Raw genomic sequence first — 15911 nt, 5'->3', positions numbered from 1 at the left:
AGCCAGTGACACGGTGCAGACTTGGGAGCTGCCACCGTGACCCCTAACAGGCCTTGAGCTGGGGCTTATACAGGTAAAAGCGTAGCACAGGTGTAGGGGGTTGAAGCAGGGGGTAGAGCAAGCAACAAACAAGTCAAGCAAAGCCATTTACAAAAGCAGAATTTTGAGGTCAGGTTGACCTAATATTTAACTTCATTCTAACAATTGTTACCATGTTTCCCTAATCAAGATGTAGTCAGTTCTACTCCCCTCAACACTGTCTCCCCATGCTTCCATCTTGTATGGGCTGGCAGTTTGCTTTCCCTCCCAATAAACTCCTTTCTTTCTGAACCATGTGGCGGGTTTCCTTTCTGGGAGAACCTTACTTTTTTTTTCCAATTTTGTCTTTCGACACTTCATTCTGACCAGTTTCATTCTGTAAAGTTGAGTGCACCACTTAGATTTATTTCAAACTAAACCAGAGATAGGGACTGAAAGACAGCAATAATTAAAAACCGAGGAGTAATGCTTTCAGAACAGCCATGTTTCCCAGTGCAAGAAACGATGTTTCATAAATAATAATTTTCAGTTTTATGCTCTGCGAATGGGAATGATTATATATATATATGTATATGTATATATATAGAATGCTTGGATCCTAGCAGATACTCATGCCCTGATCTGAGTTTGGAAACGCAAAAGATAGTGGGAATAGGAACCTGAAGCATTACTAATTTTTTTTTTAATAAAAGTACAACCGTCTGACGTCAAAAGTAACAAAAAAGTGCCTCAAAAAGCTTCCTACATCCAGTGACCCCAGATCTTGACCTCGAGTTCGTCGGTTCCCCCAAACTACAATTCCCAGAATGCACCCCGGGGGAAGCGCCGCACGGCTGCGGGATGTTGACAGGGGCGAGTTCCCCCCTCCCTCCCTCCCTCCCTCCCCCCCTCCCCCACCCGCTGCGGAGAAGTCTTTTCCGCCTCCGAAGGGCGGGAGAAGCTAGCCGACCTCCCTCGCCTGGGGGCGGGGCCAGCGCTCGGGAGTGGCCAATCAGGGAGCCGGTGTCTGAGCCGGTGACGAATCAGAACGCGGAGGCGTCTGTGTCGCCCGGCGCGCGCTGGTTTGAATATGCTGGAGCGGGCTGCGGAGAGAGGTAGCTGAGCCGTCCGGGCTGCGGGTACGAGCCGCGGCCCCCGCCGTCTCCGGGCGCGCCCAGGTACGTGTCAAGCCGAAAGCGCTTTGGGTCCGGGCTGGGCGGGTTGGCGGGCTGGAGGCCGAGGCCGCGGGAGGGTTCCCGCCCTCGCGGGTCCAGCGTTTCCCTCGCCCAGCCCCGCGGGGTCCCGCACACCCGGCTCCTTCTGCGGGCTTTGACGTCGGGGTGCGAGTGGCCGAGCCCGGCTGGCGGCCCGCGCTCCCGCAGCCGTGCGAGGGTCGGGACGCCGAGACGGGGGTCGTGGGCGCCCTCACCCTCTCTCTGGAGGAAGTTGGGGTCTCTGCATTCGTGGGGCGTGGAGATGGGGGGCACCCAGGAACTGGGGGTTCCATGGGAGGGGGAGGGAGGGAGGACTGAGCGATTTCATGGAGTGAACCTATTATGAATTAATCAAGGGACAGTGAAAGGGGGAAAGCGTGCATACTCTCCTGTCTGCTTGGTAGGGTCGTTCTCCAGTTTGAAACATATGTGTATATTTATTTAGCCAGTCCTGGGCCTCGAACTCAGGGCCTGAGCACTGTCCCTGGCTTCCTTTTGCTGAAGGCTAGCACTCTGCCACTTGAGCCACAGCGCCACCTCTGGCTTTTTCTGTATATGTGATGCTGAGGAATCGAACCCAGGGCTTCATGTATATGAGATGAGCACTCTTGCCACTAGGCCATATTTGGAGCTCCATATATATATGTCATATGTATACATATATATCATATATATAGTGTACGCAAAATAACTTAAAAATAAAAACCCATTTTTCCCTGAATCTTTAGCTGCCACAGGCATTTCTGAAATTTTTGGCCTAGTGGTTTTTATACCTATCTGATGAAGTTGGTTATTTTTACCTACCTATAGCTTTTAGGAGTTCGCTTAAGAAGATGGCAGTGTTCACCCCAAGAAAGCGGAAGCGGAATTTTTTGAACTGTGACAGGTGAGTGTCATCCTACACGTACAAACTTTCAAAAAGAAAAAGCTATCCTGTTTTTCTCCTAAAATTTCCATGTATTTCTAACTCTACTCTTTGTGGCCACAGTGTTATTCTGTATTCTGGTTCTAGTTTGGAAATACATAAGTTCATGTAACAAATTATTTAGTCTTTTGGGAGGGGCTCAAATAGTTTTTTTTATGGCTAGGAAATAAGCAATGTTTTATTTCCTTGTTCTTTCTGCTCATTCCTGTAATACTTAATGTAATGTCCAATATAGAGTAAATGTTTATCTCTAAAGCATGCCACAATTTTGTCCACAGAGACTTCCCTGTGTCTGATGTTTTTATTACCTAGAGTCAACTGGATCTGAAAATATTAAAAAAAGACAATGATTGTATAGTAAGATTTTTTTAAGGAAATTATATTCATAGAATTCATGTCCTGTTCTATTACTGTTAATCTCCTATTGTGCCTATTTTATAAATTAAATCTTCACATAGGTATATATAGAAAGTATAGTGAATACTATACTATTATTGGATTCTGTCTGTATTTTCAGGCATCCACCAAAGGTCTTAGAAAGTATCCCTTTGTGGTTAAGGGGGGATGAGGGGACTATTTTTCTCTATATTACATGTGATACCAGTGATAAATATTCAATTTTATTTAAAACAAACCAGCTTTTAAGCTAGGCACAGGTGGCTCATACCTTAATCCTAGCTACTCAGGAAGCTGAGATCTGAGAATTGAGGTTCAAAGCCAGCCTGGGCAAGAAAGTCCGAGAAAAACTTATCCAATTCACCAACAAGTGAAGTGGAGCAGTGGCTTAAGTGGTAGAGCACCAGCCTTGAGCAAACAACCTAAGAAACAGTGCCTTGGCCTTGTTCAAACCCCCTAATTGGCATAAAAAGAAAAAAGAAAAGAACCTGGCTTTTATAGCTTTCTGAACACACACACCAAAGCCTTTGTGTAAATAACTGTTATTATGCTTTGTTAAGACAATTTGAGAATCCTCCTTTATTAAATATGATGTATGTGTATGTTTGATGGAGAGGGATTTATTGCTTTATGCTTTTATATGTTTGTTTTCAATATGTATTGTTTTTTATATAAAGGGGATTTGTCTCCATAAGTTTTGTAGTAAAATAATGAACATGATAATCAATGGACTTTGTTTCTTTTTATAGTCTGTTATCAGACATTCCATCACAGGAATTAATTTTGAACCTCACTGAAAGTCTATTTCCATCACCTAAAAAGTACATTTGTCAGAACGGTGATAAAAAAGAAGATGGAGGACATTGCTTTCCACAAGACCATTTGATTTCAAGTCCACGCAAAACAACTACAAAAACCGGATTGTCATCTGCAAGTCACATCTCGCCATTTAAATCTGCTGTGTCCACCGTGTCTTTTTACAACAAAGATAAGTTGTACCTCAATCCACTGGAGAGAAAGCTGATAAGAGAGAGTAGATCTCGTCTGCAGACTAATGGTGAAGATAAACCTATACTCCTTGTGCCTGAAAAACTGCAAGGAAAACCAGTCCCTATCAAAAAGAAGAAGAAAAAAACACAGAAGAGTTTAACTGCTAAGTGTCAACGAAGTTATACACACATCAAGCATGTATCAAGAGAGTCTGGAAATTCCAAGCAAAATCAAATGACAAATAAGCCTTTTGTGAAGAAAGAACGTAATTGTTATCTAGCTGAAAGTAATCCCAATACTCCGCGGGTTCTAAGCCAAAAGGTAAAACCACAGGTTACACTCCAAGGTGGAGCTGCATTTTTTGTTAGTAGGAAAAAAATGTCTCTTAAAAAATTGTCACTAGACGACCCAATATCACCAGGAGTCACACAAAAAAGCAGACCAGAAACAATCAGAGATTCTGATTCAGAGGTTGTATGTAAGAGAAAAACTTTGGTGGAGAATCAAGTGTTGGAGTGCTCGTTACTAGAAGAGAATGGTGAACTACTACCTGCAAGAAGTACAAACAAAGAGAAATTCATAAAGGTAAGAAAAGCTAAGTATATATATCACTTCAAAAGTAGCTGCCAAGTAAGTCTTCAGCCTAAATAATATATAACGTAGTTGAACAAGATTTGATTTTCTTTCTAGTTTGGAGAGCTGCTCCTACAAGTGCATTTATCTCAGTTTAAGAAAAATCAGTGCAAGCGAAAAGTCAATCTCAATCCAGCAAAAGAAACGAAGTGCAGTATCCTTGTCCATCTCCCAATTATTCCTGTCTACATATAGCAAACAGATAACTAAGTCTCTGTAACACCATTTCTGTCTGTTTTCTAGCCAAGCACCAGTAGTTCACACTAGAAATCCTACCTACTCAGGAGTCGAGATCTGAGGATCACAAAGCCAGCTGTAGCAGGAAAGTCTATGAGACTCTAACTAACAACCACTAAAAAGCCAGAAGTGGAGCTTGTGGCTCTACTGGTAAAATGGCCATCCTTGAGCCAAAAAGCCAAGGGGCAGTGCCCCAGGCCCTGAGTTCAAGCCTCAGTCCTGGCACCAAATAAATAATTTCTTGAGTTTTACTTTAAAGAGCTAGTTATGTAAATATTTGTTCAGTTCTTATTTTCAGTAATCTGAGAAGCAGGACTTACGCGTCTTAAGTCTGTAGAAAGGTCTGTGCTCTCTAAGGATGAATCTGAAAAGGTAAGGGGCACTGTGGAGCCCAGAGAAATGATCCGGACAGATTTTCCCCATCTTCTCTAAGATGATAAGATCTTAGAAGAGGAACTCTGCTTTAATCAAGAATGTCTTCTTTTCCCACCCAGCTATATGTTTCCTGACTCACCTAATTAGGAATGTTAATAAAAATTCATCAGGATTTTCTACTTTGCACTTCCCACTTTCTTGCTACTATTCAAAAACTTAGAAACTAGGAAAAATCTTAGCCAGCTCAGAATGTTAACTGCAATCTTCTTCTGCCATCTTTACCTGGAAATTAGTATGTTTTTGACAAGAATGACAAATTATAGTATTAATAAGTGCTCTTGGCTTTTAAAAGGCAATTTACGTTAATCAATACAGAAGAAATTTTCCCTAAAAGTTGAGGATTTAAAAAAAAAGACAACTACAAAAGCAATACTTGCAAAACTGTTTGTTGTAAGTGAACTGAATACCTCAGGGGGGGAAAGGGAAAGGGGGAGGAGGGAGGGGGTATGAGGGACAAGGTAACAGTACAAGAAATGCCTAACGTATGAAATTGTAACCTCTCTGTACATTAGTTTGGTAATAAAAAATTGAAAAAAAAAGCCCATTTTGAATTATAACCCATAATGAACTGTTTTGGAAATTAACCAATAAGATTCACTCACTAAATAGAAAACTAAGTGACAGATTGCGTTTACTTTTTTTTTAAACATGGTCATTATTTTTAGGATTCATCTGGTGCAGTAGTTTCTTCAAAGAAATATAAACTCGATGAAGGTAACAATTTTCCTTCAGAGAATTCTGTTGAAAACAAGACAAGTAAGTAAAATTTCTCATAAGGGTTTAGCTACTTGTAATAATGCTTAGGATTTGTGTATGTGAAACTCATATATAATGATAGTTTCTGGGGCTAGTTTTTACTAATGTACGCATTTTTAGTAAGTAATTTCTGTGGTAAAACAACACAGAATGTTTTAAAAATCAGGAGGAAAGGAGCTTTTAAGTTAAAACTGTGTACAAAAAATAGTAAGGCTTAATAGATCTGTAGTTGTGGCCAAATTGCCTAAGCTCTGGATTTGAGTGTCCTCCTTGAAAGAATTATTTATATTTTACCCAAAATAACAGCAAGGAGTAAAAGCAAATTTACTATACACGCACGCGCGCGCCCGCAGTCCGCCAAGGCACTGTTCCTTAGGTTGTCTGCTCAAGGCTGGTGCTCTACCACTTGAGCCACAGCTCCACTTACATCTTTTTTTTGAGGAGGGGGTGGCGGGCACTGGTTAATTGGCAATAATCTCATGGACTTTCTTGCCTGTGCTGGTTTCAAACCTTGATGCTCAGATCTCGGCCTCTTGATTAACTAGGATTACAGGCATTAATCACCAGCGTTAATGTTTAAGTTCCTCTTGGATCTGAAATCCTATTAACTTACAGTGTCATTGTTTAATTACCCAATCCTTAGCAAATTATAAGTATTTACAGAAATGAATTAACATTTTGCCAACCAACTACATGTATATGACACACATCTGTAATTTGTTTCTGTGCATATTCATCCGCACACATTAGTATGAATCAGTATTGGTATCTCTGACATGCTTCACCACACAAGCTTCATTCTACACTTCTGTGGTTTGCATTTTGACCAGCACTTTATTTTGAGTGAGTTCTTATGTGATATGTGAGCATGTAGAATGTTTTTGCCTGTGGACGTGTAGCCTGTCCAGCACTATATGCTGAAGTCTGTTTGTTTCGATTGCCCTTTGCCCAAATCAGCTATATGGATTTATTTCTAGCTGACCTTTTCTGCTCTTCTTTGCCAGCAGTGATCTTGATTATGTCTTGAAGTCAAGTTGTGAATAGTTTGGCCCTACTAACTTTCCAAGTCTTTAGACTTTGATTTTATTTGGTTAAAAAAAAAAATTGCTGTTTTTTTTCCCTACCAGTTTCTCCTGAGTCGACTGTCTACCCCATCTTTAATGTGTCTTCAGTCAGTGCAAAAAGGTAGGAATTGTTCTTGCTTTAATTTTTTAATTTTTATTATTTTTTGTCGTTGTGGGTCTCAAACTCATCCTGGGCACTGTCCCTGAGCTTTTTCCCTCAAGGCTAGCGCTCTACCACTTTGACCCACAGCACCACATCTGGATTTCTGATGGTGAAGTCTCATGGGCTTTCCTGCCCAGTCTGGCTTTGGATCCTCAGACCTGGGCTACTAGGATCACAGGCATGAGGCACTGGCGCCTGGCTCTTGCTTTAATGTTGAAGTTTCATTAATTACATAGACCTCTTTTTCTTATGCTATTTAACTTAGAATATTTACTTCACCACTAAGGGAAATACAAGAATAATATTGACAGCGTAAGAATTATAGATGTAGGCAGCTGACGATGGAGAACACCACATAAGTATTCGAGCAAAAGGGAGAACTTTATTCTGCTGAACTGTTGGGGTGCTGCCAAGTCCGAGGCACCAGCAGTGGGCAAGAGATCGAGTCACACCTGGGGGGGGGGGGTGCCTTATCCCAGGCAGGGGCTGGGAGGTGTGTCCAGGTGGATTGGGGTGTGACCTCAGAGAAGGGTGTGCTGGGGTGGAGACTTAAACAGGCGGGGGCATCTGCCTGGAGCCCTCCCAGGAGTAGACCTTACAAAAAGTAGGATATAAAGTTAATTATTTTCATAGAAACTCTGTAAGACTTTAGAGTTGAGAAATGGCAAAGATCTTCGTGGGCTTGAAAGATCATTTTTAATATATAATATCTGCCCGCTATCAATTAGTTTGTATCTATGGTATTAACCTTTGCAATAATCTAGAAGACAAGTATTATTCTTATTTTGTGTGTGTGCTGATACAAGAGCTTCAACTCCGAACCTCAAGCTCTCCTTTGTCATCTTTGCTCAAGGCTGGCACTCTACCACTTGAGCCACACCTCTACTTCCAGCTTTTTGATGTGTAATTGGAGATAAGAATCTCACAGACTTTCCTGCCTGGGCTGGCTTTGAACTACAATCCTCACATCTCAGCCTTCTGAGTAGCTGTGGTTATTATGAGATTACAGACGTGAGCCACTGACTTGACTTGGTTGTGAAATTACTCTTTGTAGGACCCAAAATGTCAGATTATCAACAGTTACTTGGATTAATAGTATATTATTTTTAGCATAATACCATTTCAAGTAGATTAAGATTCTCTAGGTGCATGGTCATGGTACTTGGGATCGAACCCGTGGCTTTGTGCAAGTGTTGTACTATTTGAACCACATTGTTTTTGTTGGTTTGATTTTTGGTGCTGGCACTGGGGCTTGACTTCAGGACCTGGTGTTCTCTCTCTCTCTGGGCTTTTTTGTTCATAGCTGACACTATGCCTCCAGTCTGGTTTTTGCTGGTTTATTAACGATAGAGTCTTGCAGACTTTTCTGTTTTAGACTTTTCTGTCCAGGCTGGCTGCAAGCTTTTTGTTCCAGGAGGATCATCCTCCCAAGTCTCCGTCTCCTGAGTAGCCAGGGTTCCAGGCCAGAGCCACCCATGCCTGGCTTTTCCTCGGATTTTGATAGGATCTTTGCTTGTTTTCCCTGAGCTGGCCTCGGACTTGCCATCCTTCTGTCTCAAGTCTCTGGGATCTTGTGTGTCCCCACAACTGACTGGCTTATGTTTTATTCATTTGAAAAACATTTAAGAAGCATCTATTGTATAGTATCGAGTTAAAGCCCTAGTACTAGCACCGGAAGAAAAAAACACTCTTAAAAATTTTAATGCTTGGGGCTGGGAATATGGCCTAGTGGCAAGAGCGCTTGTCTCGTATACATGAGGCCCTGGGTTCAATTCCCCAGCACCACATATATAGAAAATGGCCAGAAGTGGCACTATGGCTCAAGTGGCAGAGTGCTAGCCTTGAGCAAAAAGAAGCCAGGGACAGTGCTCAGGCCCTGAGTCCAAGCCCAGAGACTGGCACACACACACAAAATTTTTTTTTAATGCTTTGATTCTGCCTTCATTGTGAGGGGGGGGAAATGAACTTATTCACTCATTGCCTGAAAGAAAAGTTGTTGGATCCTAATCTGGTGACTGGTTGTCTGTGAGATTTGGTATTAAAGTCTACTTATTTGCTGTGATTACCTGGTAATTTCTTTAGACTTTAAATAGATTTGTTAACGCAAAAAAGAAAGTTCTCTTAGGGAATGAAGTCAACTTTGAAAGTTGATTCTATTTATCCACTTGAAGTCAGAGCGGCAGGATTTGAGTCTTAACGGTGGGCTCCCGGGAGCAAGTTACTGAATGCGCTCTCCGAATGGGCTTCAGGTTTCTCTCACTGTTAGGTAATATTTGTCAACTTTTCATTTCAAGATCTACAGCTGAAGAACAGACTTCTTTGGGATCCATGAGTGGTATTAAGTGCTTGAAACAGGCTAATCTTCAGAAAAATATAAACATAAGAGATACGAATAAAGAAACAAAAGACCAGCTCATCATTGTAAGTAAATTCAGAACAGAGTTCCTCTTGCACGTGGATTTCACGTGTACACTATGAAGGCAGATATTTATCTTAACATTGTTAATTTCGGAAATAGCTATTTAGAGTTTTGCAAATGCCATCTTTGCTGTGGTGGTAACACAGAAGACAGTGCTGGGTAGTACTATTATCTTACTACAGGGCTGATAGTGAGTTATTTCTAGGTAAAATGATTGATCCACAAAAGCATTAATGGGAACAGATATATTGAGTTAAAACTACATTTAGTAAACTGGACACAGGCCAATTCCAGCTCCGTGGCCTGTAAGTTACAAGTGGCTATTAGATTTTTAAAAACTAGATGTGGCCTAGGAAAGCCTAAATTATTTGCTTTTGGCTTTTTACAGAAAAAGTTTGCCAACCCCAGTATTAGGGCAGATCCAGGTATTTTTGATGGCAGTAACAGTACTTTATGAGAGAATTGTGAAGTCAGTTATTCCTGCTTCCCTATACTCGTGAATTATCTGTGCTTATCCACATTCTTACTACATATCATGTAATTATACGTGCAATTATATTCTTGAAGCAAAGTTAAGAGGGTTTTGACATTCCCAGCCACTTAAAAATACTATGTAATTAATATAGAAATCCTATGCTTTTACTTTTTTCTCCTTGAAACAGGCTTTTTTGGTCTTTCATTTAAAAGCTTCATAAGGAAGTTCTACTGTTCATCTTAGCAATAAGGTTGCTGTTGTTGTTGTTGTGCTGGTTCTGGGGCTTGAACTCAAGGATTAGGCTCTACCCTGAGCTGCTTTTGCTCAAGACTCACACTCTACCATTTGAGCCACAGCTCCACTTCTACTTTTTTTGTTGTTGTTGTTAGTTTAGACCTTCCTGTGATCTTCAGATCTCAGCCTCTCAAGTAACTAGGGTTACAGGCGTGGGCCACCAGCACCAGCCATCTGAACAACAAATCTTACGGTTTATTCTTATTCCTTAGACTGTGTGTGGGTAGGAATAACAGAGCGTGCTTATACAAACCATTTAAAGAGAAGAGGTCATTTGTATCAGCATTGTTACGATTCTGCTTCTCATTCCCCCATTTTTTGGCACAAGAAAAAGGATAATAGTGACTAAGTTTCATCTAGTATTTTACTTATGCAAGCATAAAGGAAAATAAGGAGACGTTTGAATGAGTGGTTCGATGAACTTAATTTAGGGCTCTTTGTGGAACTATTTAGGTGGATTTCTTTTCTTCAATTGCAGGATGCAGGTCAGAAACATTTTGGGACTACCATGTGTAAGTCTTGTGGCATGATCTACTCTGCTGCCAACCCTGAGGATGAACTGCAGCACGCCCAGCACCACCAGAGATTCCTGGAGGGAGTCAAGTACGTGGTGAGTCAACGTAGTCTCCCAGGTCGAAGAGATACTTCTTCCCATTAAACATCGAAATGCTTAAAGTCCATAAATGTTTCATTGCCTGCAGGTGTTTTTCTTTAAAAGTTGGAGCTGAAGCCGGATGCTGGTAGCTCATGCCTGCAACTCTTTAACTTCAGGAGGCTGAGGTCTAGAAGATTTGTAGTTTGAAGCCAGCCTGGGCAGAAAAACTTGCTACTCCTATCTCCAAAATAATCAGCAAAAAAGCAGGGCTAGGGACGTGGATGTAGTGGTAGAATGCCGGCCTTGAGCAAGAAAGCCAAGGAAATCTGAGGTTGAGTTTGAGCTCAAACACAAGTACCACAACAACAACAAAATAATTGAGACTGATACGCTTTTAAAATCTCCCTTATTTTGGTTCAGTACAATTGGACATCAAAACCCTGGACCTTGCCTATGCTAAGCCAACACTCTACCACTGATCTGTATTTACCCTAGTCCCAAACTAGCTTTTATTTAGTACTGTTTCAAACTTATAGTCTAAGAATATTGTCATTGATTTGAGTATATAATATGTATGTCCTGACTCTTGGCTGTGAACAGAGTTCAACAATCAAAATACAAAACTCTGTTGGGCACTGGTGGTTCACACCTGTAAGTAACCCTGACTACGCAGGGGCTGAGATCTTCAGAGATTGCAGTTCAAAGCCAGCATGGGCAGGAAAGTCTGTGAGACACTTGCCTCAAATTAACCACTAAAAAGCAGGAAGTGAAACTGGTTTACATGGTAGAGCACCAGCCTCGAGTAAAAGCTTGACTCACTCACTCAAGTCCTACTAGCAGTACAAACAAACAAACAAAAAGAAACCCAAGCCTCAGACATGAGAAGATCCCCTCATACTGCTATATAAGTATACTTTAAATTCTGGCTCTTTCCATTCTGTTCACATCAGCCAGAGAATTCTTCTAAGAATCTTTGTCTTCCCATGTTACTTTTAATTTGATTTTATACTTTCATCTTCTCTAGACCAAATTATTTAATATTGTTTTTGTTCTCTCTTTACAAATGAACTACCTTTTGTTCTCCTTTTTGGCAGGGCTGGAAAAAAGAGAGAGTGGTTGCGGAGTTTTGGGATGGAAAAATTGTGTTGATTCTGCCGCATGATCCAAGTTACGCCCTGAGAAAGGTGATCTTTGTAATCCTTACTCTGTGTTGGAGTCCGAAGTGCTTGGATGATACACAGATAACTTTGATGCATGCAATAGGATGACTTTCTGGTCACTTATACAAAAACTCAACTTTGAATTAAAAAAACAAATGCCAGGTACTGGTGGCTCAGGCCTGGAATCCCAACTTCTCAGGAGGCTGAGATCTGAGGAGCACAGTTGGAAGCCAGATCAGACAGAAATGTCCAAGAGACAGTTATCTCCAGCAAAGCCCAGGTTTGGGTCAAGTGGTAGAGCACCACCAGCCTTGCACAAAAAAAGGCAAGTGAAAGTGTAAGGTCCTGAGTTCAAGCCTCAGTAATAGCACACACACAAAAAAAGACAAAGGAGTATTAGTTGGAAATTAAAGATAAACATCATCTCAGCTTTTCAGCCTTGATGAATTAATAGTCCAGTTCTTACGTTAGTGTTGCCTGTGTTTCTTGAATTGGATATTTAAGCCAACGCAAACAATGGATAAAGTTAAGCAGATCTGTTTTGATGGTTCCTTATGTCCCTGAGGATTCTGAACTTCTCTAAAAGCGTTCATTCAAAACAAGTTTATAAACTGGGTGCTCATGGCTCACATATATAATCCTAGTTACTCAGGAAGCTGAGATCTGAGGATTGAAGTTCAAACACAGGAAAATCTGTGAGACTCGTATCCCCAATTAACCACCAAAAGCCACAAGTGGGGCTGTGGCTCAAGTGGTAGAGCACTAGCCTTGAGCAAAAGAGCTGAGGGACAGCACCTAAGTCCTGAGTTCAAGCCCCAGGATAAGCACAGAAAACAAACAAACCAAAAAACAGTTTATAAAGCTTTCTCAACTACCAGATGTACACATCAATAGTGAGATTTAATTTTAGGAGTGTCCCAATTTAGGAAATAGAAATATAAAGGGGCTAAATTGCATATTGATATAATATATAACTATATAGATAGGATAATGGTAGTAATTATATATAGTTTCTATTGTGCTCTTTGAAACAAATTTACCTCTTGGTTTTGTAGGTAGAAGATGTAAAAGAACTTGTGGATCAAGAGTTGGGTTTCCAGCAAGCCATTCCCAAGTGTTCAGATAAAACCAAAACTTTTCTCTATGTATCTGATGAAAAGAGAGTAGTTGGGTGTTTAATTGCAGAACCTATCAAACAGGTATGGTATATGTCTCTCATTTCATTATTGGCATCATTTATGAGGAAAAGTCGTTTGAAAAAGTCTCTGTGAGCATATAAGACTTCTACCATTATTCTTTCCCCCCTGAAAATATCCTTGGGCCATGTGGACAATTTATATTTGGCATTTTATCTTACATAAGCAGAGTAAATCAGTCTATGAAATAAAGAAACATTTAACTACAATCTGTAGATCCAAATTATTGAACCATGTGGCTTAGTGCAGATCAGTGTATTTCATGAAATAGTTATTACTTGTCCCTTAATTAGAATCTTGTTTTGAAACTAGTGATGTTTCAGAAAACATGTTTCTTTTGTATCATGAATGAGAACAGCAGTTGATTTGTCTGATTGGCAGTAGTTTCATGGTGACTTTGCCTTTGTGTGGGAATGCTACTGGTTTTAGTTTAGTTTTTATATCTAACAACTTTACTCATTTTAACAGTATTTTGAAGGAGTGTTTAGAGTTTATCCTAATGACTTCATGTATTTCTTAGCAGTATGCGTAGGTTTCTTTATCTTTGCTGTACTTATTTTATAGATTTTCTTTAGGGATATTTAAAGAAAAAAGAGTTGTGTAATTGAAAAAGGAAAATAGGAATGTATCTGTAAGTGCTTCTGTGTATCATTGCAGGCCTTCCGTGTCCTGTCAGAACCACCTGACCCAGAATCCGCAAGCTCTAAAGAAAGTCCTAGAGCTTGGCAGTGTTCGAATGTGCCAGAACCTGCCATCTGTGGGATCAGCAGGATCTGGGTTTTCAAACTGAAAAGAAGGAAGCGCATTGCAAGACGACTGGTGGACACTGTCAGGTAAGAAGACATAAAATTGATACCAACCATCTTCAGTCCCCGTCCTTAGTTTTCCAAGGACCTCTTTGCTCATGAGCCAAAGTTAGGCTGTCAGGAAGACACTTCCATGTAAGTTCTGTCAGGCTGAGCCAAATGTTGGCACTAGAAGCAAATAATAGATGTACAACATTCCTGCTAGGGTTTCTCAAAGGATAAAGGGCTATTTGTTACAGACCATTGCTTTATTAAAATATGTTACAATGCTTCTGCCCCTCCCAAGTGCTGGCAGTACAGGCCTGTACCACCACCATGCCATTAATTTAGCTTTTGTTTTCGCTCTTCTCCCATCCTTTTTCGCAGCCAGTGTCTTATATATATATATTGAAGAATTTGAAGAATTCTTTTTTTTTTTTTTGGCCAGTCCTGGGGCTTGGACTCAGGGCCTGAGCACTGTCCCTGGCTTCTTTTTGCTCAAGGCTAGCACTCTGCCACTTGAGCCACAGCGACACTTCTGGCCATTTTCTGTATATGTGGTGCTGGGGAATCGAACCCAGGGCCTCATGTATACAAGGCAAGCACTCTTGCCACTAGGCCATATCCTCAGCCCCTGAAGAATTCTTCTCTTAACTATTTCAATGTCTTTTTTCAGTTGAGCAAAATTAAGGAGAGTTGAAGATGTAGATTTGTGTTGGTCTTTTCAAAGCTCTTGTTAATTTTGTTTTATGTTGAGTCCATTGTTAAATAATCTTTTCCTCTTTTTTTCAGGAATTGCTTCATGTTTGGCTGTTTTCTCAGCACCAATGAAATAGCATTTTCTGACCCAACACCAGATGGCAAGTTATTTGCAACCAAGTACTGCAATACCCCTAATTTCCTTGTATACAATTTTAATAGTTAAAGCCAATTCTAATGATAAAACTGATGTGGTGTAGCTAAGTTCAGCTAGTTTATCAGTCAACATTAGCTAACATCAAAATAAAAAGTGAGGCATGCATCTCTGCCAAATGTCGTACCTTGAGTTAGAAAGTCAGAGTAAATTCACTGGAAACCACCTAAACTTCCCAGAAAGAGAAAAGTATTGGACAATACTGAATAGCACTCGAGTTCTTCATTGTGAAACATTATAGCTATAAGTAAAAATCACTTGCTTTCTCTGTGAGAGCCTTGACTTTTTCTACAGAAATGGGGTCACTTGTCCTTTAAGAACTGTTAAACTTTTAAGCTAGGATTAATTCCTGTTCATCAGAAGCCAAGAGGCAAATTAAATCCAGGCCAGTAATTTACCTACTTAGGTTTTCAAGCTAATGCCTCCATTTGCTATAAGGAGTTCTTACATAGGCACAGATCTGTAGCCATGTAATTGAAGGTATTTAGGTGTCTTGAATTTCAGTTTATTCAGTAAGACTTGATGGTAAGGAATGAGTAAAGTATCCCAAATCTACATATGTAGAACAGAATTTTGTAGTTGTGTTTTGATCTTTTTACAGATCATTCAAATGCACACTAGATTAAAATTTAAGTTCTATTCTGCACTGTTGTCATTCCATTAATTTCTGTCAAATGAAAAGTGTTGGCTGTGCTACCTCAGAGGACTTGTCACTTAGAACGGAGGCCATTCACAGAATGGATGCCCCATTGCATCCGATGGCTCAATGGTGGACTTAACTTAAAAAGCAAAAGTTGGGCTGGGGATATAGCCTAGTAGCAAGAGTGCCTGCCTCGGATACACGAGGCCCTAGGTTCGATTCCCCAGCACCACATATACAGAAAACGGCCAGAAGCAGCGCTGTGGCTCAAGTGGCAGAGTGCTAGCCTTGAGCGGGAAGAAGCTAGGGACAGTGCTCAGGCCCTGAGTCCAAGGCCCAGGACTGGCCAAAAAAAAATAAATAAATAAATAAAATAAAAAGCAAAAGTTATTCAAGATGTTTTAATCCTCAAAAGCCATGCAACTGAAGGACTTTTTTTTAGGTTTTATTACTCTCGTCCATCTGCCATCTTTATTTGCCTCTAAGTTAACCTGGTTCCAAATTTTAAAAGGCCTGGGTCCCAAAGAGAATGGGAAAGTGTTAAAATGTTTGCAATTAGGCCAAAACATCCTAATGCTATTTTCTGCACTACTGTGTTTTGAA

General features: G+C 40.6%; 1 protein-coding gene across 1 annotated transcript; it reads left to right on the top strand.

Annotated features, from left to right (window-relative positions):
* Positions 1-1163: 1163 nt before the first annotated feature.
* Positions 1164-15443, top strand: Esco2 (establishment of sister chromatid cohesion N-acetyltransferase 2). Its single transcript, XM_048330412.1, has 11 exons — positions 1164-1196; positions 2050-2118; positions 3303-4128; positions 5514-5604; positions 6732-6789; positions 9126-9252; positions 10498-10629; positions 11709-11798; positions 12830-12973; positions 13628-13803; positions 14548-15443. The coding sequence occupies exons 2-11, from the start codon at positions 2066-2068 to the stop codon at positions 14678-14680; spliced, it is 1830 nt and encodes a 609-aa protein (XP_048186369.1). The 5' UTR covers positions 1164-1196; positions 2050-2065; the 3' UTR covers positions 14681-15443.
* Positions 15444-15911: the final 468 nt, after the last annotated feature.

Source organism: Perognathus longimembris, chromosome 21 (assembly GCF_023159225.1).
Source record: "Perognathus longimembris pacificus isolate PPM17 chromosome 21, ASM2315922v1, whole genome shotgun sequence".
Classification (NCBI taxonomy): Eukaryota; Metazoa; Chordata; class Mammalia; order Rodentia; family Heteromyidae; genus Perognathus; species Perognathus longimembris.
This window is presented reverse-complemented; position numbering and strand designations above follow the sequence as displayed.

Bases quoted from the DNA above. Each gene is read 5' to 3' on its own strand.
- Esco2 (XM_048330412.1), top strand. From the start codon at position 2,066: ATGGCAGTGTTCACCCCAAGAAAGCGGAAGCGGAATTTTTTGAACTGT. The intron at 9,253-10,497 runs GTAAGTAAATTC...CTTCAATTGCAG, and splicing joins CAAAAGACCAGCTCATCATT to GATGCAGGTCAGAAACATTT. The intron at 12,974-13,627 runs GTATGGTATATG...GTATCATTGCAG, and splicing joins TTGCAGAACCTATCAAACAG to GCCTTCCGTGTCCTGTCAGA.